At 40.3% G+C, this 23466-nt stretch overlaps 1 protein-coding gene across 4 annotated transcripts; it reads right to left on the bottom strand.

Moving 5' to 3' along the window:
- Nucleotides 1-226: 226 nt before the first annotated feature.
- LOC109033471 (probable cytochrome P450 6a20) lies at nt 227-22946 on the bottom strand. Of its 4 annotated transcripts, none has more exons than XM_019046099.2 (6): nt 22686-22946; nt 15551-16115; nt 9943-10337; nt 5981-6208; nt 4149-4400; nt 227-867 (listed from the first exon to the last, which is right to left on the bottom strand). In XM_019046099.2, exons 2-6 carry the CDS (start codon nt 16018-16020, stop codon nt 698-700), a joined length of 1515 nt encoding a protein of 504 aa, XP_018901644.2. In that variant the 5' UTR covers nt 16021-16115; nt 22686-22946; the 3' UTR covers nt 227-697. The 4 variants fall into 4 exon arrangements, with proteins under 4 accessions (XP_018901644.2, XP_018901645.2, XP_018901643.2 ...); XM_019046100.2 differs by having other exon boundaries at nt 22735-22946; XM_019046098.2 differs by having other exon boundaries at nt 22750-22945.
- Between the last annotated feature and the right edge of the window lie 520 nt (nt 22947-23466).

Genomic DNA, 23466 nt, shown 5'->3' with positions numbered 1-23466 from the left:
CAGCTTTAGCCCCCTCCCCCCCCCCCCAAGTTCTTTGTGTAGTTCAAAAGCATCTTCTCTATATTAATATCTGCTTGCTTGATCATTACTGACATAGGTATAGTCACTGTGTTAACCAGGTATATTCATATTCTGTTCCTCCCCTGAGACTGAATTAACTTACCTGTCGAAAACTAGCAGAAGCACAGCTTAAGATAGAGTAGGAAATGAAACGGAGCAGACGCAGTATTTATTCACTCATTTATTGAAGTGACGAAAACATTAGGAGAAATCTGCCCTAGATAAGGAGTTATCGACAGAGCCTCATAACAATTATTTTAAAACATAAAAGTTCTATTATCATTAATCGCAGAATGCAGAATGAGCGAATATTTTCTGGTAGATCATATTCTTTCAATTCAACTTTTTAAAAATTAAAGGAGAGATAACATTTTGAAACAAGAAATTATGCCTCTTGAACTTGCAGCTTTGAGTTGAGCATGAAATCTAAAGTAGAATCTAATAAAGAGGAATCATCGCAATCAATTGAATAAATTTGACTTGGTGCTTTTAGTATACCTTGCTATACAATTAAGTTGGCAGGATTCATCGAGTCCTTCTTTTGGAGACGGTAAAGGAGGGCAAAATAGCCCACCATGGAACAGGATACCATGGATACATTCCAGAGGTTGTAAATAAAATTGTTGAAGTGTCATGATCACTTTGCGCGTTTTTGGAATTTTAGATGAATGCCCTTCTCAGGTCGAAGGATGAATGCATTCTTTTCAAGTACCAAAGGTATCTGCGTTTTTGAAGTCGGGTGTACGGTATAGTTTTTCAATATCACAGTCAGTGCAGCCTTTGCCTCCATTATTGCGAACCTCATTCCTGTAATATGAAACAGAATAATTACTGAGAGAGATTATGCAAACTGTTAAGAGGGGGAGGATACAGGTTATCAGCCCAAAAAATTATGTCTTTCAAACTTTTTCCCGGTCTTTACTCTTTTCTCCCTGTGTTAATGACAAACTCGGGAGGGTTCTGTGTGTCCTCAGATAAGTACGTCAGTGGGTTTATAAAGATATCGTCTTGGAATCCCCTAAAAAATAGATGTCAAATACCTCAGGAACACTGCTGTGCTAAGGAAGAACGCCGTACCTATGAGCCTTCAAACGTTGCCAAGTTTGTTTCAATCAAAACCGAATTTCCTGGGAAAATGGACCACTAGACAAGGTACGAATTTCAGCATTCAGATACATGTTTCGTAATTAAAATTTCACGTAGAACACGATGCGCACAACGAAAATTACCGAAATCAACTCCTTACAAAGATATTTAATGATTCTTGATGCGTGAATTCAAACCACCCGCTCATGAAAACTCAATGCTCTACGTGATTCACATCGTGCGCTAAATGTTATCATGACAGTCTCTGCGATATAAAAATCTGGCAACCTCAATCTTGACGCTTTGTTTCAGCTATAGCAAATTGCTGTTAGTTTGAACAACACATGGTGGAAAATGAATATTGCTCGATTGAGAAGCTTGCTGAAACCGTTGTAGTGGGCGATTTGACTCACGTAGAGCTTTGAGTTTCTTGTGAGCGGGCAGTTCAAATTCCTCATAACCAATGTGAAATAAAAACGTTAATATCTTCGTTGGGAGTTGGTTTCAGTAATTTTCGTTGCGTGAATCGTGTTCTACGTGAAGTTCTGGTTAAGAAACATGTATCAGATTGCTTTAATTCGTACCTTGTCTAGTGGTCCATTATGAATATTATTTTCCAAGAATTTCAGACCATTTAATATAAAATATTTGAAAGTTTCAAGGGAAAATATGCAAATATGTCGTCTAAAATACATGTTTTATCAAGGGAAATTTGGCAACTCTCGAATGTTCATACGGCGTTTTTCCTTAGCACGGCAGAATAGGCAAACGGGAATATCGGTCGAGCACGAGGGATCGAAATCCTACCCCTAGATTAACTCCTATAGCCGTAGTAATAACGTTTTTTTTGAAAAAATTCAACCTAACCGCTCATGGAAGAAACAATAATTAACTTGGGCAAAATAGCACGCCAAACGTCACTGATAGCCTTAGTAATATGAAAATATGGCAACCTCAATCTTGACGCTAAGCTCAAGCTGTGCACACTTTGAAATAACACAGTGTGGCAATGCTCGATTGAGTAGTCCGCTAAAGCAGTTGTAGGGCGCAATTTGATTCGCGTAGGGTTTTGATTTTCTTGTGACCGGGCAATTCAGTTCCCGTAACCAATGGACAATAAAAACGTTCATATCCCAGCTAGAAGTTGATTTCAATAGTTTTCGTCGCGCAAATCGTGTTCTGCGTGAAACTATTTAAGAAAATGTATCAGAGTGCTTAAATTCGTAATTTTTTTAATGGTCCATTTAATTTAAAAAGCGAACATATAGAACTTACCCAACTTTTCTCAGAAAAAATATTTTATCAGGAGAAACGAGGCAACGTTGGGCTGCTCATACAGCGTCGAAATACAACATGGGCCTTTTGAGCCCCATTGTTCGATGCCGCGATTATCCTAACACGAGTTCGAATAATAGCGCCAAACACGGTGCAGTCGGTGTCAAACTCATAACAGCGCCTGCAAGTCCGCAGGAATACTTCCTGCATTGCGCCAAACAGTGAGGTCGGCGCCGAAGGCATTTTAGCGCCTACAAGACTGCATGAATACTTCTCGCATTGCACCAAACGCCATGCGAGAGTTATTTGCGATAACTATTCGACTACGGGTATAGGCACATGACCGCCAACTGGATTGAAGGCGCATCAATCTGTGAAGATGACTCGACACTCGACCGCGCTCCGTTCCTTGGCTTGCGCGACGCTAAAATCGCCACGCAACTAGGACCACGCGTCATTTCTTTTGACGGTCCCTACACGGTTTTTACCACAATTAAAGGGTAAAAAAATATCTTAATTGCAACGATTCAGCAACTCAGACGATGTTCAAACGATGCAGCGATTCTGAAACTTGATTCGCGTAAAATTAATTTTGGTTTAACAAAATGAAAACAGAACAAACGAAAATATCGCTTCGAAATTTTTTGTGATTTTATTTCAAATCATCCCGGAAACTTCTAGGAAAGCTCTAAAAAAAAACTGTGTGTAGCTTTTTTTTAAAAGAGAAATTGATTGAAAAAAATAATATGAGTAGAGATTTGTAACGTTGCAATAGGAGATAAGAGCACTTCTTTTTCCGCGTGCATAGGCGTCGATATAGTTGATTTCATTCACGGCAGGCGAAACAAGATAACTATTCGACCATGGGTGTAGGCAAATTGCCGTTAGCCGGATGGAAGGCGCGTCACACTGCAAAGACGACTCCACCACGTTCCCTTCCCTGAATCACGCGACGCTACAGCCACCGTTAAACTAGGATTACTTACGTGTCATTATTGACTTTCTGCTCCGATTTTTACCGTAAGCATACGATTCCGAAACTCGGATGATATTTAATTTTTATTTTTTTTACATTTTTTCTTGGTTACATAAAAAGGAAATAGAATGAACGAAAATATCGCGTCGAAATTTTCGATTTTTACATTTGAGATCATTTAAGAAAATTTGTATTCAACTCTGTGTGTAGCTTTTTAAAAAACGGTGTTCAAAAATAAAATATAAAAATTGGTAGGTATAAATGACGTTGCAATAAGAGATAAATATGCTTTATTTCGCGTGAACCCGTCGGCTTTTGAATGCATGCATCTGTTATAAATAACTTGTTGTTCTACTATTTTTTACGTGTAGTTTTGCTCAGCGGTTGGCACATACCTCTTGTTTATGAATAATTTCCTTTCAATGTTTCAGTTTGGTATACCTCAAAATTTCAAAGAAAATTATCCGCAACTTCAGGAATAAAATATTTAACCGGAATTGAATGTCGATACCTAAAATTCTTCCTTGGAATAATACTGAACAGACTCCCGCTTATCCCCAACTTTGAGGGTCATCTAGTATACTTGAAATTAAAATTTTCTTGGTTTGTAATTTCGGTGCCGAGAGGTTCATAACAATTACAATTACAATATCGAGGAAAAGGTGTAATAAAGAAATAACGACCAGATATATAATCAGAGCGACAAATCTGGGGGAGGGGGGCGAACAAACAAAGTAATCCACCTACTTACCAATACAGATTCTTGGACCATCACCGAAGGGTAGGTAAGTCCCAGGGACGATCTTGGATCTGTTTTCCTCATTGAACCGGTCGGGATCAAACCTCTGAGGCTCCGGGTAATACTGCGGATCATAGTGCAAACTGTAGACGGGGATCACTACGTTCAAGTTTTCTTTTATCAACAGTGAGGAATTTGGCAATTCGTAAGCCTTCGTGCATACTCTGTCCAGGAAGCCCACAGGAGGATATTTCCGCAGGGTTTCTGAAATTAGTAGACCAAAAAATATTACAACAAATCATACGGCACTAGGGCAGGGTTGCACGGGTGAAGTGAAAAATATGATACATTGAACATTTCCGTGAAATATCCCACGAAATTTCGCAAAGTTGTGAAAAATATGAAACGTATTATCAGGGGCTGGGTATGCAATACATACACAAAAAAAACACCAAAAAGCAAAAACCAGTCACCTTTCTTTTTAATTTCGAAGAATATTCGTCAATATTCTTCGTATTCTTCTGAAATTTTTCATGAAATGTTTCACGTGAAATCTCAAGATTTTATTTTTCATAAAACTTGCAACTCTGCACTAGGGTATGAATACATTTCTGAAGAAAAAAACAAAATAAAGATTATCGGGAAGAGTTACGGAATGAGGTATTTAGCAAGACATTTAGTAGGAGGGTAATACTAGTGTCCCCATGAAGCTGGATATGAGAAAAAAATTCTTCTCACAAATAGAAAAGGGGCTTGGAGTTTTCACACCGGAAATTTCGATTTAATATTAATAATACTTTTCTTAAATAAATGCAATTAGGATGCCTGAAAACACCAAATTACCTCTTGGTGCGCTACAAACGTGGCACTTGGTAAACCATGGTCTAACATTAAATAACCAAGGCAAGGGTTTTGAGCATCGCGGTTCGCTTTGACAGAGAGCAACTATTTTAACTCCCCGGAGATCAAATTGCATATTTGACGAAATAAAGGAACTATGGACGAGTCGTGTTTTCTGCCCAGTAAGCATGGCAGCTATTGCAAAAAAATCGCTCGGGCCTCGAGCAACTATTTTAACTTTCCGGAGATCAAATTGCATATCTAACGAAATGAAGGAGTTTTGGGAAAGTGTCGGCGCGGAATGGAGAGTAACGGCCCAAAACCTTAGCAGCATTTTGCAACTCAATGATTAAAATACAATTATTTTGCAATCAAATTTCAATTTTTTTGCCATAATATTTAAATATCTCAACATCATTAGGTTAATTAATGCCAATTTCAAAGGAGCAGACAGAAGATAGGGAATGTATAGTACAAGAGATAGTTGCGACTTATTTTAATTTTATTTAAATGAATTTCAATAAGAAAAGCTCCTTCGATCAGAAGAGCGGCAACATAATATACACTTTACTCTGATACAGAAGTAATAGTTTTAACAATCGCAGTAGTTGCCACTCGCCAGTGTAATCGCAATTTATTATTATTTAAAAATTTAAGTTAGTCTGTACTTACCCCCTTTGTCCATTGCGACCACCTGCTTCCACCAATAAGGTAGCTTCACTTTCTCTCTATCTTCTTTACCTTTCGGCATGCTAAAATCTTAGCGAAACCAAAAATTATATTTGATAGTTTCTTGCTTCACGATAAAAACAAATTTGTAAAGACTGAGGCAGTCTGTAAATGACTGCGTAAATTTGTTCCATTGTAAGTTTACAAAAAAAAAAAAATCTTCTTTACGTATTGCTTTGTCAGTCGATTCCAATAATCAGCTCGCTAAAGGCTTCTGGCGCATTAATCCTTGGATACGACGAAGGGCAAGATGCATGTCATGTTGGGATACATACCCTCCAAGGCGCATTCCATGTAGCGCATTTCTTTGAGGGCGTCATAGTCGAGCTTGCCTCCTCGCGAATCGAGGACCCGCTGAATTTCAGCCTGAAGCTTCTCAGCCACCTCCGGGTTCAGGGCCAGTTCGTACAAGCAGTTGGCCAGAGTAGTGGCAGTCGTCTCGAAGCCCGCCACGAAAAAAACAAAAACGTGCGCTGCCACGATGTGATCGGCAAACAGCAGCTCTGAAATCGTTTCCAATTATGGTCTTTGAAATGCACATTAACTCGTGAGGTAAGGGGCCGTCCATAAATTGGACGAATTTCTGTCAAACGGAACTAAGCGCCGTCGGGGTAGGAAGGTAGAGGGGGGCTTGGATTGGCGGCGGAACCGGGCGTCGGGCTTATTCGTTCCTATACTCGCAATTCTTTTCCATGGCGCTTAGTTCCGTTTGACAGAACGCGCTAACCAGGATTCTATATTCCTCAAAAGGAACTCAAATTGGCGCTTAGTTCCGTTTTTGACAGAAATACGTCCAATTTCGTCACCCACCCAGGGGGGGGGGGGTCGGTCTGGGGATGCGTGACATGTACGTGACAAAGGGAGGAGGGAGGAGGGGGTCAAACAAAAGTGACATCACCGTATCCTGACATGGTGTAAACATCAAAATCCGAAAGCGCAGCATGTCTGAACGTATCTGAAGAAAGAAGGAACCAATACCTCAGAGACTTAAACGATCGGCTAGAAAAGTAGAATAGTATTTTGCGTATACATTTTATGAGAAAAGAACAAGTGGTTATGCACAACGTTCGGACTCTAAATTGGTGGGGAATCTTTACTTCAGAGACTTAAACGATCGGTTAGAAAAGTAGTAACAGAGTAATTTTAGTTCGTTACGACTTGTCTTAGATAATTTTAGCAATGATAAAGGCTTTGTACGAGGGTCATCCAAAAAGTAAGGTTCCCTACCTTGTATCTTTCGAACGAAAAGAGATAAATCAAATCGGTAAAAAAGACATTATTAGGCATACTCTAAGCTTTAAAACAAGCTCAAGTTTTTGAAAATCGGTTGAAGGGTCTCCGAGAAAACTTAAATTTACTGAGACAACCTCCTGTCGCCGTGTGCCCACCTCCGGGGTCAGGAAGCGCGGATTAAAGTCGATTATCTCAGCCTCGGGTTATCGCCTCCAAACATCAAATCAAAAAGGACTTTGAATGTTTTCATTGAGTAGACTTTACCTTACTTTTAAATGTAGTCTCCGCATCTTTTTTGACATTTCTGGTATCATTACAGTAGCTTTTTGACGCCTTCCGCGTGGAAGCGCTCTCGTCTTGGCTACGAAACCAGTCATTGACAGCGATCTGCACATACAAATCAGTTGCTTCGTGTGGGGAAATTTTCCCCCAATCCTCCGAACTCTTCCAATTTAGCCTCAGGTGACTTCTCTGTTCCCGAGCTGAAATACTTCCACGGTAGAAAGCGATTTCTAGCTGATTAAGAGGTGCAGCTCGCTGTCAATGACTGGTTTCGTAGCCAAGACGAGAGCTTCTACGCGGAAGGCGTCAAAAAGCTACTGTAATGATAACAGAAATGTCAAAAAAGATGCGGAGACTACGTTAAAAAGTAAGGTACAGTCTACTCAATGAAAACTTTCAAAGTCCTTTTTGATTTGATGTTTAGAGGCGATAACCCGAGTCTAAGATAATCGACTTTCCGCGCATCCTGACCCCGGAGGTGGGCACGCGGCGACAGGAGGTTGTCTCAGTAAAATTAAGTTTTCTCGGAAACCCTTCAACCGATTTTCAAAAACTTGAACTTGTTTGAAAGCTTAGAGTATGCTTAATAATGTCTTTTTTACCGATTTGATTTATCTCTTTTCATTCGGAAGATACAAGGTAGGGAACCTTACTTTTTGGATGACCCTCGTACATACTTTATTTTTTTTATTTAATTGAATAATTAAATTCTTATTTACTTCTACGTCCTTTTCCATACATTTTTTATATAACTATCTAATAATTTTATATAAATGAGGCACTGGATACAAAAATGGCACTTCTCGATTGCGGTGTTTCAGGATCTCTGTTGCTAATTCATCCCTTGGAGACGACTTTAATGGGTGGTTTTTCCAGAATTCTTTCCATAGAACATTTTAGAATCATAAGGAATATTCAGCAAAATGTTTAGTAAAATGGATGCATTCACTTTCCTTGCAATGAATGAAATATTAGAGGAGACTTTGAAACCCTGCAACCGAGAAGTGCCCTTTTCGGATCCAGTGCCTCAAGTGCAACCCACTTCAACTTCATAATAAGTATGTGTTGACTTGATTTACTACCGTCGTATACTTTATTTGGAAAACAGTGAACTTTAAACATTCATAACGAGGAAAGGAGTGAATTCTAGACTTTTCCTTTATGCTCGACTTTATTTTCGAGTCATTTTCCGTAATTTTAAGGGGTCTGGAGATGAGTGAAACGTAGATGACAAAGGGGGAGAGAGGGGTCAAAAAGTCGGGAAAAGCGAGTGACGTAATTTATGTACGGCCCCTAACACAAATTTGTGTCGCTAACTGACAATTTTTTTAATGCTGAGTGGCTTGATAGAAAATTTCTACGTAATTTTACTGCTTATACATAATTTGAGATACTTATTTTATTTTCCAACGTTGAAGCCGGAAATGAGCTAAAAAATGCCTTTTTTTTAACAGTAACGCAGTAGCGAGGAATTTTTGCTTGTGGAGAAACGTGCCGTTAGGCACACTTTGTGCTTACGTCCACAAGCCGGTCGACTCCCGTCCCGTACACTGGAAAAAAAACACATTGGATCTAGAGTCCAGACTCTTGAAAACATTGACAAGAAAAAGGACTCTTAATTCAATCAGATTTAAGCTTAAATCAAAAGGAAATCCGCTCAAATTAAGAGGCTTGGTTCTTGATTAAAGCTTAAATCTGATTTAATTAAGAATATTTTTTCTTGTCGATGTTTTTAAGAGTCAGAACTCTAGATCAAATGTGTTTTTTTTTTTCAGTGGCACTGCCGTGCTGAGGAATAACGCCGTATGATCATTCCAGAGTTGCCAAATTTTCTTGGATATAATGTTCATTTTTGCGGATAAAGTTATGAATATTTTTCCTTGAAATTTTCAGAATCTTTGGATAAAATTGTCATCTAAATTCTCTGAAAAATGGAAGGAAAATATTCATAAGTTTACCAAGAAATTCGTTAGTTATCGAAGGAAATTTGGCAACGCCTGAGGGTTCATACGGCGTTTTTCCTTAGCGCGGTAGCGTAGTGGGGGAGCCGGAAGGCCCTGTGTGTGACTGTATGAATGTATGTGACTTTCACCCTCTTTGGAGGCACTGATAGGAAAACTTTTGGACCGCGTTTAACAGAAAGGAACCAAGCCACATCGGCTGTTGCCACATTTAACTGAGGTATTTAATTTTCTACAAGAGAACGTTTATGCGAATTTTTTGAAAATTTTACGGGATCTGCCTTGTAACATGTAGAAAATTTACTGAAATTTTCAAACAAATCCGCTTCACCGTTTTCATGTGATAAATTAAATTTCTCAGATAAATTTGGCGATAGCTGATGTGGCTTGGTTCCTTTCTGCTTAACGCCATAGAGAAAAAAAGGAGGTGTTTGCATCTTGAGGTTTGTTTACCCTGTGACGTAGGTCGGTGCAACCTGGCCAGCGAAATCCGGAATTTGAAATATGAAAAACGGACCATAATGTCCGATTTTTTTACTTAAATCAACTCATTATATAATATCAAGCACTTTTTATAGAATGACTTTTTTCCTTAAATTACACCATTTCCAAGAAAATCGACAGGATAAACGTCGCTGTACCGACCTACGTCATCAAATCATAAAAAAATCCAAGATGCCCGAAATGCAAACACCTCCTTTTTTTTCTCTATGGCTTAACGCGGTCCATCTAAAGTTTGGTAACGGAGTGGGCTCGCTCACCAGCGTCGTTATCGCCTTGCGCGGCGTTGCGTTCCTCGTGCTGGAGATTGATCATGAGCTGCATGAAGTCGTTGCGCTTGTCCTGGTTCTGCTCGCGGTAGCGGATGGTCTCGCGGGTGACGCCCATGAAGAAGTCCTCGACCTCCCTGTTGAAGCCCTTCCAGCCGAGCCAGCGGATGATGTCGGGGTGGATGGAGCGGAGGACCTGCCGGAAGCGGAACTTGAGGGAGTTGGGCGCCAGCTTCCGGCCGATGGCCCGGAACTCCGACTCCCCGTCGGCGATGGCGTTGCAGTTGAACCCGAACGCGCACGTCCCGATCACGTCCGTCGCGAACTTGAGCATCAGCTCCCGCACCTCGAACTCATCAGAGCGGGCCAGCTTTGCGTCCAGGTATCTGCCATGGGTGGAGAACATCCCAAGTAGCATTTTTAAAGGACCATACTTGGTACCGGGAAAAATATTGATTAACTCAAAATTTTTCCCAACTTCGTAAGTGGGATTTTTCCCTGGGACAAATCCCGTGAAACGGCCCGTGGAGACAAGGCCCAAGTAGCATTTTTCAAGGTAAAAGTTGCAACAAGTTGAAACAATGTTGGAATTAGTTGCAACAAAATTGCAACTTTCTGTCAACTTTTGGTCGATGAGTGCCGATTTTCGGCGATCTGATCGGAAGACAAAGTTGCAACCTGCTGAGATTGCAAAATTGCTGAACCAAATTTGTTTAAAATCTAAAGATAGGCAACCAGCAATACTTTGAAGTTGAAACATGTTTCAACTTAATCGCAATTAGTTCCAACAATTAGAGCTCCTTCGGGGGAGAGATTAGGCAATCTGCACATCAATCTACACGGAGAAAAAAACTTCGTGCGTGGGACCCGAAGTTGAGGTCATATGGATCTCTGAAGTTTTCGGATTACGTATCTAAAAAGTTGAGGTCGAGCTGCCGAAGTTCGGGTCAGACATCTGAAGTACTTCGATATATACCAAAGGGTTCGAGCCACACATCTGAAGTACTCCGGTACATACCGAAGTGCCTCGTGAAGTGCTGCCGAACTTCGGCAGCTCGACCTCAAGTTTTCGGATGCGTGATCAGAAAACTTCAGAGATCCGTATGACCTCAACTTCGGGTCCCATGCACGAAGTTTTTTTCTCCGTGTATTAGTTGCAAGAATCAAACGATTTTGTTGCAAGTTGTTGCAACCTATGCTACTTGGGATACATTCACAATGGAGATGTTGCATGTGTGAGAGACAAAGTTATAGACAAAGACAAAAGGGATATGAAGGGATCCTATCGGTGGAAAAGGGTGGTTGCAATGGACAAAGGAGGTGGTAGACTAACTAACGACAACCCACGAGAGATAATATAGTTAGTTGATCATTTTCTCCCTTAGTCTATTGGAACCAAGCATTTCAATCAATAGAATCGTTCCATACTCCCTACGTCTTCTTTGTCAATCGCTGTTTATCATTAATCAACCCGCTGTATGGACTGACTGGCCATGGGGGCGGGGAGGCGATCGCCTCCTAACAATACGCCCTGGGGGCCCCTGCATAGCCCCCGCGGCGATTTGTTTTTCGAGTCATCGTTTTGCCCCCGTAATATTGTAATTTTCCAATCCTTTTCAGTCACTACAAGACCCCAAAATTTTTGAAAATGTGTCTCTAAGAGACAAAATAGGTCGTCTGAAGCTTATCATACATAACATACACGGAAATGTAGTGGGCTCCTGGGGCCCCAGACATGATGAAGGGGCCCCCGAAGAAACCTGAGAGTGGGTTATTTTGAAGTTCAAATACTCTTGAATTGGACTCCAAAAATGCTTAAAATCACGTTTAAAAAGTGTGAAAAGTTCAAAATTTGTGTAAAAAGTTCAAAATTTTCAACGAAGGAGGGGCCCCCGAGCGACAGGAGGGCCCCCAAATGTAGGTCGCCTCCTAATTTTTCGACTGCCAGTCCGCCTCTGGTATGGAGATGTTGCATGTGTGAGAGATTTGCGATTTAACGATTGATTCCCATGTAAAAGTTCGCAAGAAACACAATGTTGCCACTGGTTTTCTCTGAAATCAACTCCCAAGCTCAAAAAAAGCTCTCAAGTTGAGGCCAAAATGGAGGTGATATCCCACGCTATTCTGAGAGTCCACTTTTACATCAAGACAAACTCTCCATGCAAAGATAGGGAGCAAATACATAAGCAGGGTTGCCGTGTTTTTAGTTTTGGAGTTCCCAAATAGAGTGGCAGCCCTGTCAATGTATTTGCTCCCTATCTTTGTATGGAGAGTTCGTCTTGATGTAGAGGTGGACTCTCAGGATAGCGTGGGATATTCCCTCCTTTTTGGCCTCAACTTGAGAGCTTTTTTTGATCTTGGGAGTTGATCTCAGAGAAAACCAGTGGCACTATCGTGTTTCTCGCAAACTTTTACATGGGAATCAATTGTCAAATCGCAAATCTCTCACACATGCAACATCTCCATACAGCGGGTTGATTATTGATAAACAGCGATAAACAAAGAAGACATAGGGAGTATGGAACAATTCTATTGATTGAAATGATTGGTTCCAATAGACTAAGGGAGAAAATAATCAACTAACTGTATTATCTCTCGTGGGTTGTCGTTAGTTAGTCTACTACCTACCTATTTTGTCCATTGCAACTACCCTTTTCTACCAATAGGATCCCTTCATGTCCCTTTTGTCTTCTTTATCTATAAGTTTGTCTATCAATTTCAGCAATCAGCCTGCAGTCAATAAGGCTTCATTTACAAAGGACTACGGGAGAGCTAGGTTAGAGTACCTTCAAAGCAGGTCGATTATTGAAATCTGGTATTGGTCGAGAGGACATAGGTGACAAAGGCGGAATGGCGTAGTATGATTGGCTGGCTATGTCTCATCGCTGTTCAACTGTCATGTCTTTGTCGGATAGAATGGGTCAGATGTGCTAATGCTTGATGCTTGATTCTAGATAAAAATAATAAGATCTGTCCAAACATCAGTTTTTTACGTTGACTAATAACTGAGATATCGCGCTTTCAATAATTCGGTTTATGACGTCATGGTTTCAGGACATGCCGTCAACGATTTTTTGTCCGCGCATCTGTTTTGTCCAGTAGTTTACGTCCACGCGGAAAATGAAAGTTGTGTTGAAAGAAACTGTACAAAAATGAATAAAAATGGGGGAAAAACCAAGAAGCACGCAATCATTAGTTTTAGCCCGTATGACTATGAACATCGATCTTTCAGAGTCAAATACGTCCGATTTCGACGTTTGGCTGCGCGGAAATCGCGCTGAAGCACAGTGAAAGCACAAAATATAAAATAAAACATTAAAGTGCTTTGGGAATCATTCAATTTGACACAGAACCACCGTAATATTTACAAAACACATTTTATATTTTCCTTAAATACATTTTTTTCCCATCAATTTAAATGAGGAAAATCCTTGCAGAGTGTGCAAAAATTTCAAAATCATGAACTGAAAAACACCGACTCCGCGATTTTAAATATTACCAGCCATAACACAGCGGAGCGACGTGCTACCGGCGCGAAACGCGCAATGGTGCCTACAAACCTAAGGGGATACTTTACGCATTGCGCAATGCTTGAAGTATCCCCTTAGGTTTGTAGGCGCCAATGCGCGTTGGGAGATGGCCCGCCGCCCGCCGCGCCGCAGCGTGCCACGGCGCCTCAAGCAACTATTTCACAACAGAGGTGAGGTATTGCACAGTATCAAATGAAATTGAAGGCGCTCCAACATTTGAAGAATGATAGGCATCCTTTAAGAGTACGAAGCTTTCCTCGAAAAATAAATTAAGGTACTACGGCACGAACTCCCCTGCCGGAAAAACGCGTGGACATAAACTACTAGAAGAACCAGGTGTGCGGACAAAAAATCGTTGTCGAAATGTCCTTCAACCGACGTCATCCACGGCGATAGTGACACCCTTCCTTGGTTTCTTCCACCTTGCTTTCATTCGATTTACAAGTTGAGAAACCAGAGCAAATGGACTGCATTTTGCAATTTGGAACTATAAATTTTGGCTCCTCTGGAAAAACACTTATGTGTCTAGGGAAACTAATGGCACTTACGTCGTTTTTAAACCGGGCTGGAATTTATAGTTCCTAATTGCAAAATGTAGTCAAAATATGCGTTTCCCTGACTGATGGAAGCAAGGTCGAAGAAACCAAGGGTGTCACTACCGCCGTGGATGACGTCATAAACCGAATTTTTCAAAGCTCGATATCTCAGTTAACAAGGTGGAGAAATGGTGCTGGGTCCACACCATTTCGCGGGGAAACAAAGCCAAGAAGTACCAAAAATTAAAATTAGAGTAAAAAATTAGTTACGTACCCCCCTCAGTTACGTACTGGCGCGCATTAGAGTTCTAAAAATTTATTTTTGACTCTAATTTTAATTTTTGGTACTTCTTGGCTTTGTTTCCCCGCGAAATGGTGTGGACCCAGCACCATTTCTCCACCTTGTTACATTCAGTTCGGGCCACTTCTTAGCGTTTAATTTTAAGCGTGCCTATAGGGCTCGCTTTTTGAAATCACTCGGATGTACTGTAGTACAGCACACCGATCGACCAATGCTTTTCAAGGGGCGGTCCGAATTTTTTTTCCGTCGGATCCGTTCTTCCGTTTTTGAACCGTTATAGTGTCAAGCCCTGAAGGTCATTCATCGAGAAACCGAATTATCCTGTTACTGGAAACCCTTGAGAACATTTTCCCGTGGAAACCGTATTATTTTCTTTCATAGGTACGTCAAATAAGCTTTTCTACGCTCGGAGGATTTAAATTAGAAGTTTAAATGCCGCCATAACTATTTAGCGAATCAGCGTCTTTTCAAAAGCGGTTAAACCCAAGTTGGCTGCATCTCCATAGTTACAACTGCAGCGAAGTGAGCAATCTCCAATTCGACCAATTGGAAGGCAGAGTTTTGGAGGTTAGGTTCCCTTGTTGATTCTCTGAGTGTAAGTTGCATTTTTTTTTTTTTTTTTGGTGTCACGTTTTTTTTTTTTTTATTTCCAGAAAAGATACCTTAAAGTCTCATTTTAATACAAATCAATCGAAGAAAAGAGAAAAGACAAAGTTTGACTCATTAAACAGAGTAAACTCCATACTCTGCTGCTGCAAACTGAGCAATCTCCAACATGACGCAACAAACTGAACAATTTCCAAACTTTAATTTGAAATTCTGAATGAACCAATTCAGTTAAATGATTTATGATGTTATTTTCTTTGTTCATCCAATATAATTATGTTACTTTCTTTATTCAATAAAATGTATTTACATTCAACGGTATCAAATCAATAATTCCTCCCCAATTTGCAGAGAGTACTAATTTATACACATCTCGTTGAAATGGAAATAGTGCACACACTAGATTTCAGTTCTTCGGCACGCTTTTCCAACATATTCATGTTGGATGTTTCTTCTTGTTTTTCATTTATCTCAGTTAATGGTCAACGTAAAAAGCTGATGTTTGGACGGATCTTATTGTTTTTAGCTGATCCACAAGAATTAAGCACCAAAACGCGATTCTGTGACCGCGCAACTGATCCATTGGTGCAATTTCCTTCTTGTGAAAAATAAAAACCTTGACTTACCCGTTGAGATTGTGGATGCACTGCTCCATGAGGGGGAACATGGTCTTGAGCTTGCCGGAGCTGAAGGTGGGCACGAGCTTGGTGCGGATGTTTTTCCAGCGCTGGCCGCCGAGGTTGAAGATGTGCGCCGTGAGCGGATCCAGCTCCTCGTGGAAGACCATCCCTCGGTCGGTGAAGTGCGAGAAGTCCTTGATGAGCACCGTCCGCACGATTTCCGGGTCCCGGAGCAGGAGATACGGTTTGCTCGCCTGGAAGATCCCGCCGTACGGATGCCGCGACAAGGCGTTGTAGCGATCCTGCAGGACCTGGGCCTTGTTCTTCGTCGTTTCGAAAATGATGTCCCCCGAGGCTCCGATGTACGGGACCCCTAGATCCCGCCAGTAATTGTAGCGCTTCTTGTAGCGGTACACCAGGTACCCGATCAGGGCCGAGAGGAAGTAGATCAGGTTTACGGTCACCGCTGACAGCATCCTGAATTAGTTGGTGTTGTCCGTTTAATTAGTTGTTTGCCGGGATGGTTTGCTGTCTCTCAGGCTTGTGATAGTGGGCATGACGCATGTGAACACTGTAAAACACGAAAATGAAATTTTTTGATAGATAGATAGATGGATGGATGGATAGATAGATAGATAGATAGATAGATAGATAGATAGATAGATAGATAGATAGATAGATAGATAGATAGATAGATAGATAGATAGATAGATAGATAGATAGATAGATAGATAGATAGATAGATAGATAGATAGATAGATAGATAGGTAGATAGATAGATAGATAGGTAGATAGATAGATAGATAGATAGATGGATAGTTAGATAGATACATAGATAGATAGATAGGCAACATACACAACATTCTGGTGCTATTTTCAAAAAAAAAAATTCATGAAATTTCAATTCAAAGCAACCTGTATAGACTTGTACTATACTGGGATTGGCATCCTTTTGTCCATAGACGATCAAATTTATTTCACAGGGTAACCAGTCAACTTCTGGATGAATTCACAGGAGAAAATGAAATGTCTGATTTAACATGTTTGAATGTAGTTGAAAAAGTGTTGGGCATGTTTCAATGCAGATTTTACAATAAAAAAATGCTACTTTAACCACCCCGTATGGTTAAAATATCTTTTCACTATTGTAAAATATGCATTTAAAACATGCCGGACATATTTTCAAACAATTTAATTATTAAATCAGCAATCCATTTTTCCCCGCGAATTCACGCGAAAATTGACCGGTTGCTCTATGAAAAAAATTTGATCGTCTACAGCAAAAGGATGCTAATTTCCCAGTATTACAAGTCTAGCTTGATTTAAATTGAAATTTTATGGTAATTATCGGAATTGCACCAGACCGTTGTGTATGTTGCCTATCTACTGACTGACGGGGTTCCTCCAATCGTAATTTATCGGACCAATGGACCACTAGACAAAGTAAGAATTTAAGCAATCCGATACATGTTTCTCAATCAGAATTTAACGTAGATCACGATTCGCACAACGAAAATTACTGAAACCAACTCTTAACGAAGATATTGACGTTTTTATTTCTCATTGGCTACGAGGAATTTGAACTGCCGCTCATAAGAAACTCAAAGCTCTGCGTGCGTCAAATCGTGCACTACATCGGTTTTAGAGAGCTTCGATAGTGGTTCACGTTCGATTTTTGGGGGGGACATGCCTGAGCAAAAAAAATGAATGCGATTTTCGAGGTGAGCCAATGATGACCAAGGTTGAGCAAAAGAGAAAATTTAAAATTTTAAAAGTCAGGGTGCTAACTTCATAGACATTGGTTTCGCACTTCAGTCAGTGCGATACAGACATCCATCAAGTTTAAATAGTTGCATCAAGTCCCCGTCACCGCCGACCAACGCGTCTGTCGTTCGAATCAACTACAGGTAGTATGAGCAGAGAGTCAAAACGCCTACAATTTTTTGAACGCAATGCGGACATCCGTCGAGGTTGTATAGTTGTATCATGGCGCCGTAGCGAACGCGTCCCATTGTTTATCGATACAGACGAATATAAGTTGAGAGAGGAAAGCCATAATGCCTTCAATTTTATGCATACATATTTTTGGACCAAATGAGAGACGACGTATCTCCATTTGCGATGTTGCAGACTTCCTTAGAAATTTTTTTTTTCTTTCGAGAAGCTGGTCAACATAAAACTTAAATTCTCCTTGATTTTTCGTCTTCGATAGCAGAAGATTTGGTTCAAAATTGAAAGTCGTAAATTTGGATTGTTTCTCGTGGGAGAGATGGAATAAGAACGGAAATTTTGAAACACCGCAATGGAGATACGTGGTTTCGCACTTCAGTCGGTGCGATACGGACATCCATCAAGTTTAAATAGTTGCATCAAGTCCCCGTCACCGCCGACCAACGCGTCTGTCGATCGAATCAACTACAGGTAGTATGAGCAGAGAGTCAAAACGCCTTCAATTTTTTGAACGCAATGCGGACATCCGTCGAGGTTGTATAGTTGTATCATGGCGCCGTAGCGAACGCGTCCCATTGTTTATCGATACAGACGAATATAAGTTGAGAGAGGAAAGCCATAATGCCTTCAATTTTATGCATACATATTTTTGGACCAAATGAGAGACGACGTATCTCCATTTGCGATGTTGCAGACTTCCTTAGAAATTTTTTTTTTCTTTCGAGAAGCTGGTCAACATAAAACTTAAATTCTCCGTGATTTTTCGTCTTCGATAGCAGAAGATTGTTTATCGATACAGACGAATATAAGTTGAGAGAGGAAAGTCATAATGCCTTCAATTTAATGCATACATATTTTTTGGCCAAATGAGAGACGACGTATCTCCATTTGCGATGTTGCAGACTTCCTTAGAAATTTTTTTTTTCTTTCGAGAAGCTGGTCAACATAAAACTTAAATTCTCCGTGATTTTTCGTATTCGATAGCAGAAGATTTGGTTCAAAATTGAAAGTCGAATGATTTGGATTGTTTCTCATGGGAGAGATGGAATAAGAACGGAAATTTTGAAACACCGCAATGGAGATACGTGGTTTCGCACTTCAGTCGGTGCGATACGGACATCCATCAAATTTAAATAGTTGCATCAAGTCCCCGTCACCGCCGACCAACAAAACCGACACTCCGACATAGTGGGTGTGCTGTGTGCTGCTCTTGATGTCCTCCAAAATGCCGCCTTTCATTTTTCGGGCGAAGGGGGAGGTGAGCAACGAAAACTAAGGGCTGAGCAACGGTGAGCAAATGATTCTGAGTCGTTTGAGACCATTCTCAGGTCAATCGGACAAAGTGGGGGTGCTAAGGTCAATGACCTCTCTGAAAGTTCAAGTTCGATTTTTGGGGGGTACATGCCTGAGCAATAAAAATGAAAGCGATTTTCGAGGTGAGCAAATGATGAGCAATGATGAGCAAAAGAGAAAATTTAAAATTTCAAAAGTCGGGTTGCTATCTTCACAGACATGGGGGTGGCCACATGGGCCGTTGCCCATGGCGGCAAATTTAGGGGGCGGCAAATTTTGCATTTTTTTTAAAAAATATCGGATTCAGAAAAAGAAATTATCAATGAGAAAAGGGGACAAAATTTCTCTTTCCTAGGAATATATTAATTTCTAATTTTGTCGTTTTCCGATGATACAAGAGACAGCATGTTTAATTAGTCGAGTTCAGAGAGGAACTAAACACGCAATTTGGCCTGGAGCTTAGCGCAGAGAGGAATGACGACGAGGACTTGAGATGGAAAGGACAAGCCCGGTCGGCATGTAACACATATTAGCGCCTACAAGACTGCATGAATACTTCATCCATTGCGCCAAACACAGTGCGGTCAGGAGCGGTCGGTGGGCGTGAAACGCATAGCGCCTACAAGACTGCAGGAATACTTTACGCATTGCGCCAAACACAGTGCGATCATTGCGGCTCAGTGGCGGAAGTTAAAATTTTTATACCACATTTATGTTTGTTCTTTCATAATTTTTTTGTTCATTTCTTGTAAATGGAGAAGCAAAGTTCCGTGAAATTTTGCTAGTAGTGTTGACAGGGCTTTCGCAAAAAATGTATTCAACACGAGTAGGTAAACGCGTCTTATGCACCCCTCCCCCTCCGGCACGTTCACTTGATGGTTTTTATTGATGTTTCAAAACGAATGAGAAGGGGGCGGCAAAATACAGGCGGCCCGTGGGCGGCAAGTAGATAAATCCGGCCCTAAGCACAAATAGACGTATTTCTATTAAACAGAACTATGTGCAGGTGAGAATTATGGAGTGTGCTCTAGAAAGCTTTATAAGAAACAATGTGGTCAGTGGACGTGATACCTGTAGAAGAATTGGAAAAGCGGGATTTTAAATTGAGCGAACAGAACTATGTGCCAACTGAATGCGGGATTCATGAGCCGCGGGCATGGTACGAGAGCGTTGTGGACAGGGCTAATGAGCTAAAGCGCCCCGATGACGATCTACGTCTCGCGCCCCGGCTCCATCATTGCCGCAGACGTCACTGGCGCTTTATTATTCTCATTCACTCTTACGGCCAGAGAACTAACGAGCACACCCCATATTTCTCACATGCACATAAATCTGTTTGATAGAAATACGTCCAAATATACAACTATCTGTGCTTGATAAGTGTCCTTATACATCTGCAAAATTGAATGCGCGATAACGTGAAGCGCAAATTCGAAATTCTCTGTTATGCTGCCGGTAAAGTTTCGCTCAGGTCCGGGAGATAAAATAAAAAACGGTGCCTGATTTTGTCTCCTCTTTCTTCAGCCGTGTTGCTTATGTGGCCGTTGAAGCACCACTATTAATAAGACAAATGGAAAACAAGCTCAATATGAAAATAGAGCAAGGGAAAGGACGCGCGGTGATGACGGCGAAGAGATACAACTATTCGTACTCGATGAATGTCCGTGTTGCGTCTGTAAAATTGAAGGCGCGACAACCCGAGGCGTGACGTGAACTCGCGATGCTCCGCTCTATGCTGCCCATGAGGTTTCACTCAGATTTGGGAGAGAGGTTAAAAAACGAGGCCCGAATACTTCTCACCTATTTTCGGCTGTGTTGGTGTCTGCTTCTTTTACTTCATGAATTTGTACACCCATAATACTCGGCTTGCATGTACCGGCCCCTCACAACCTGCGGGGCAGAGGCGGATCCAGCAATTCGGCAACACCGGATTTTCTCCATTTAAAGCTATGCCAAAATATCGATTCTTGTCGGAGCACCTGGCCCCTCCAAGAATCGATACATTTCCATAGATTTAAATGGAGCAAATACAATGTTGCCAATTTGCTGGATCTGCCAATGCCGTGGGACACGTGCTTATAGCAAGATTTGGTTCACTTTGACCCGGCTTGGACATCTGAGGATTAATTTAAATTAATAATAATTTAATTTAACTTTTTGTTTGGTATTTACTCCGTTTTGTCCTGTCTTTCTTTATCTTATTTCGAGCATGTGTATTTCACTTTATTGATCATCGAAAATCGGAATTTATTAACCAAATTATGTAAAAATATTACAATTCAATTGCATAGATGGCACTATTAAACTGGTACTGTAACTTTATTTCATTATTTTCATTCTCACATGCTTTTTAGGCGTGCAATTTTAAAGCGAGTAGCTGATGATTCAAAAGCGTAGAGGAGTGTGCTATGAATATTTTGCACAATAAACACGAAAACAAGTTGAATCAAACCGGGAGAACGGCTTTTGAAGTTTTTAGTTAAAAAAAGTCGTTTTGGGAAAAAGCTACCTATTCAAAATTCCAATGTGCTCTGTTCAAATGAAGAAATCTAAATGGAACTTCATGCCCTTTCCTTATTGCGGCCACAAATGAATTAAATTACTCGCGATTCCTTTTTTAGGACACAAGAGAGAGTTTCCCGTCAAAATCTCAAAATTTGATTTTTCGACTCATCTCAGCAAAAATAATTGCTTCAATAATTTTGCCCTTGCGGACTGAGCTCTCTTTTCCCGTAGTTGATATTTTGTAAATAACCAAAAATATCTGTGTCTTACAGCTGTCAAAATGCAGCGTTGCAAGATCAGAGGGTATAGAATATCAAAGAACTAAGTGAATTTCTTGAAAAATTCAAGATGTTAATGTTTTCGAGTGGAGCTAGTTTCGAGGTAAGTGTTGTCAAATGTTCTGACTGTGGTTTTTATTTTACTGCCTTGGTATTTAAGATCGTAATGTTTCGTGTCATGAGCTTCCATGTAATTTCCAAATTTGGCAGCCATTTTTAAAAATTAAAAAAATGCTACCAAATTCTTTATCTGCGGTACCTTTAATTCAACATTTTCTTCAGTAGAAACGACTTTAAGAAGTGTTGTTACGCCGAAAACACATATTAAGAGTTTTAAAACGTTAAGTATATAACACCTACAAATGACGAAAAAAATAAATAATAAAAATAAAATATACAGGGTGATCCGAAAGTCCCGTACTATCAGCATCAGGCATCATTTTTGTGATTTTTGAATAAATTGAGAAAGAACCATGAGAAAGAGACTTGGAATCTTGTGAGTGCCTCTGGGTCAGACGAACCCACTTTTTGGGAGCCCCTACAGCTTTTAGGAGACCACCGCGAAAAGAGGTTTAAAAACTATAGGCTAAGGGTTTTATAAGTGTTAAGGGACTTTTGGATCACCTTGTATGAATTCCTTAGTCAGATAAATTATTCAGACATTTTGGACATTTTAACAGAGGATCATGTTTTATGTGTTAAAAAAAAGCATTGGAAATTATTTGCCTAGAAGTCTGCGTTATTTCCATAATTATGTAAAGAATACTGATTCAGAGTACTATCTAGAGTACTACTTTTTTAGAGTACTAGTAATAGTACTATCTCTTGATGAAAATAGATTTTAGAGAGAAAGTGTGCAACATTAATTAATTTGATATGATTTATAACTCAATGCCACTGTAAGGGTGAACATTCATTTTGGCGTAACAAAGATTTAACCAGTTCTCAAAATTATAAGCTCAAATTTCACTACATTCAATAAACATTTTACGACACGGATACCTATAGATAGGAATGACATAATATAAAGCTTCTGCTTCTAAAGCACATAATCACCAGGAAGTAGGTAGGTACTTATAACCACTCAAAACTGTAAAAAAAACACTTTGCCAAACCTGCAATATGATTGACACTAAGAATGAATGAAAGATATTCACTGATTACCGAAGTCTTCCTTACCATGGTCAAACTTTACGATTAAACGTGATGGGTTAAAAGTTTGAGACCAGTCAAGAGAAGCACGCGTATCCTCTGACTTATCGGAAAAACAACTGGATTGAATTGGAGTAAGTAAACATTTTACCGGTTACACAACTGAAACTTATCAAACTGCCGATAAGCCGAACGTACGAGACTTCAAGATGGACATGAATCAGTGTTTTGTTGTTGTAAGTTAGCTCAACACTCAACGCATCAATCATCTTGATCCTTGTAAGTGGAGGTAGTAATTTAATGGATAGGCTCGGTACATTGGAGGGAGTTATCAGTTTAAAGCAAAAATCGCGGATTTGTATTGAAGTTTCAATGAGGTTGCGTCTTTTTCTGATCTCGGTAGAGAAGCAGCCGTGATTCCATAGTTGCAACGCTTTGGTAGGTCATATAACGACGCGACAACTATACGAGAAATGATAGGTATCTTGCATTACTGTACAGAATTTCACGAGGATAAGAAGTAGGGATTGGGCTAGTAACGCCCGCATTTTTCTCAAATTCATTTTTTGAAAATGCGAAGAGAAGTAAGCTTCTAGAATTTTTTCAATTTTTTAAAACGAACTCATATTTACGGCGTAAGTCCGTAATCACATATCTCGTTTGCGGTGTCTGAAAATTTCCGCCTCTGTGTTATTTTTTAAAGGAGATCAAATTGGCATCATTCCTTGAAGTTTTTGCAGAATT

Source organism: Bemisia tabaci, chromosome 4, assembly GCF_918797505.1.
Source record: "Bemisia tabaci chromosome 4, PGI_BMITA_v3".
Classification (NCBI taxonomy): Eukaryota; Metazoa; Arthropoda; class Insecta; order Hemiptera; family Aleyrodidae; genus Bemisia; species Bemisia tabaci.
The sequence above is the reverse complement of the archived record's forward strand: the minus strand, read 5'-3'. Positions and strand labels throughout refer to the sequence as shown.